This window comes from Etheostoma spectabile, chromosome 16 (genome assembly GCF_008692095.1).
Source record: "Etheostoma spectabile isolate EspeVRDwgs_2016 chromosome 16, UIUC_Espe_1.0, whole genome shotgun sequence".
In the NCBI taxonomy this organism is placed as follows: domain Eukaryota; kingdom Metazoa; phylum Chordata; class Actinopteri; order Perciformes; family Percidae; genus Etheostoma; species Etheostoma spectabile.
The window spans coordinates 5,876,585-5,878,092 of record NC_045748.1 but is presented as its reverse complement, the minus strand read 5'-3'; the positions used below and the strand labels follow the sequence as shown (position 1 = coordinate 5,878,092).

At 39.5% G+C, this 1,508-nt stretch overlaps 1 protein-coding gene across 1 annotated transcript in view; it reads left to right on the top strand.

The window, feature by feature from the left end:
• Positions 1–1,126: 1,126 nt before the first annotated feature.
• Positions 1,127–1,508, top strand: part of LOC116704240 (chondroitin sulfate proteoglycan 4) — a 31,256-nt gene continuing 30,874 nt past the window's right edge. The window contains exon 1 of the mRNA XM_032539542.1: positions 1,127–1,365. Coding sequence (XP_032395433.1) covers positions 1,302–1,365 — 64 coding nt within the window. The 5' untranslated portion in view covers positions 1,127–1,301. The remainder of the gene's footprint in view (positions 1,366–1,508) is intronic.

The window sequence follows — 1,508 nt, the reverse complement described above, 5'->3', positions numbered from 1 at the left end:
CTTTGGACAGCTCTTTGGTCTTGGCCATGTTAGTAGTTGGATTCTTACTGATTGTAGGAGGCGGACAGGTGTCTTTATGCAGCTAACAACCTCAAACAGGTGCTTATGTATTTTAGAATAATAAATGGAGTGGAGGTGGACATTTTGAAGGCAGACTAACAGGTCTTTGAGGGTCAGAATTGTAGCTGATAGACAGGTGTTCAAATACTTATTTGCAGCTGTATCATACAAATAAATAGTTAAAAAATCATACATTGTGATTTCTATTTTTTTTTTTTTGATTTTGTCTCTCACAGTGGACATGCACCTACGATGACAATTTCAGACCCCTCCATGATTTCTAAGTGGGAGAACTTGCAAAATAGCAGGGTGTTCAAATACGTATTTTCCTCACTGTATATATATATATATATATATATATATATATATATATATATACACACTACCGGTCAAAAGTTTGGGGTCCTTAACACATTTCCATACCACTCCATTATAGACAGAATACCAGCTGATCTGAGTGGGTGGCTGATCTTTAATGCAATATCTACATTGCCGTTAATCAGCAACCATTCATCCAATGTTCCAGAGGCACATTCTGTTTACTAATTTGATATCATTTTTAAAAAACTAACTGAGAAAACACTGGAGAATCCTTTTGCAATTATGTAAGCACATAATGTAATCTGAAAACTGCTGCGCTGGTTAAAAAAAACAATGCAACTGACCTCAGCTGGTATTCTGTTTATAATGGAGTGCAATGGAAATTTCTAAGTGACCCCAAACTTTTGACCGGTAGTGTATATAATATATAGGGCTTCAATTCCCATTACAACACCTTTCTAAATGTTTCAAACTAAGTGTAATCTGTAGGCCTACTGTAGTAAATAGTCTAACGAGCCCCCAGATCCAGTCTCAGTTTCCCATGAACAAAAAATAGACCATCAACGCACTTTACAAAGGGCCTCTGCACATTTCTTTTCTTTTGTTTCTCTCCCTTTCTGTCTCCATGTGTGTTGTGACAGCGCCCCCCTGTGTTTTAGTTTGGTACTAGCGCTACAGTAGGCACGGGGAGGATCAGAGGGTGGAGCTTCACCTCGCTGCTCGCAGGCACAGGTAGCCTACATGTTTTTAAAGGCTGTAAACTACAACCATCCAAGCAAGTAGGCTGCTGGCTGTCTAGAACTTGTCAGCAGTAGAAATGAGGGCCGGTGCCGTGCAGTAACGACTATGGACAGCACAAGCAAGCAGCCAGATGTTGCTCTTCATTAAATGCAAGTTAGATTATAAAAGCCGTATTAACAATGGGAAGTTTTGCTGCTGACCTTTTTCTGCTCTGGCTCATTTCTGCAGGACACGTTTATGGAGGTAAGGCACTGCAGAAGAGACAACATTACCTTTCCCCTTAACTGTGATGCAACTGTTACAACTTGATTATGCTACAACATTATAGTTGAACTATTTGTTGCGTTGCTATGATATAACTGGTGGCGCTGTAACAAATGAAAAAA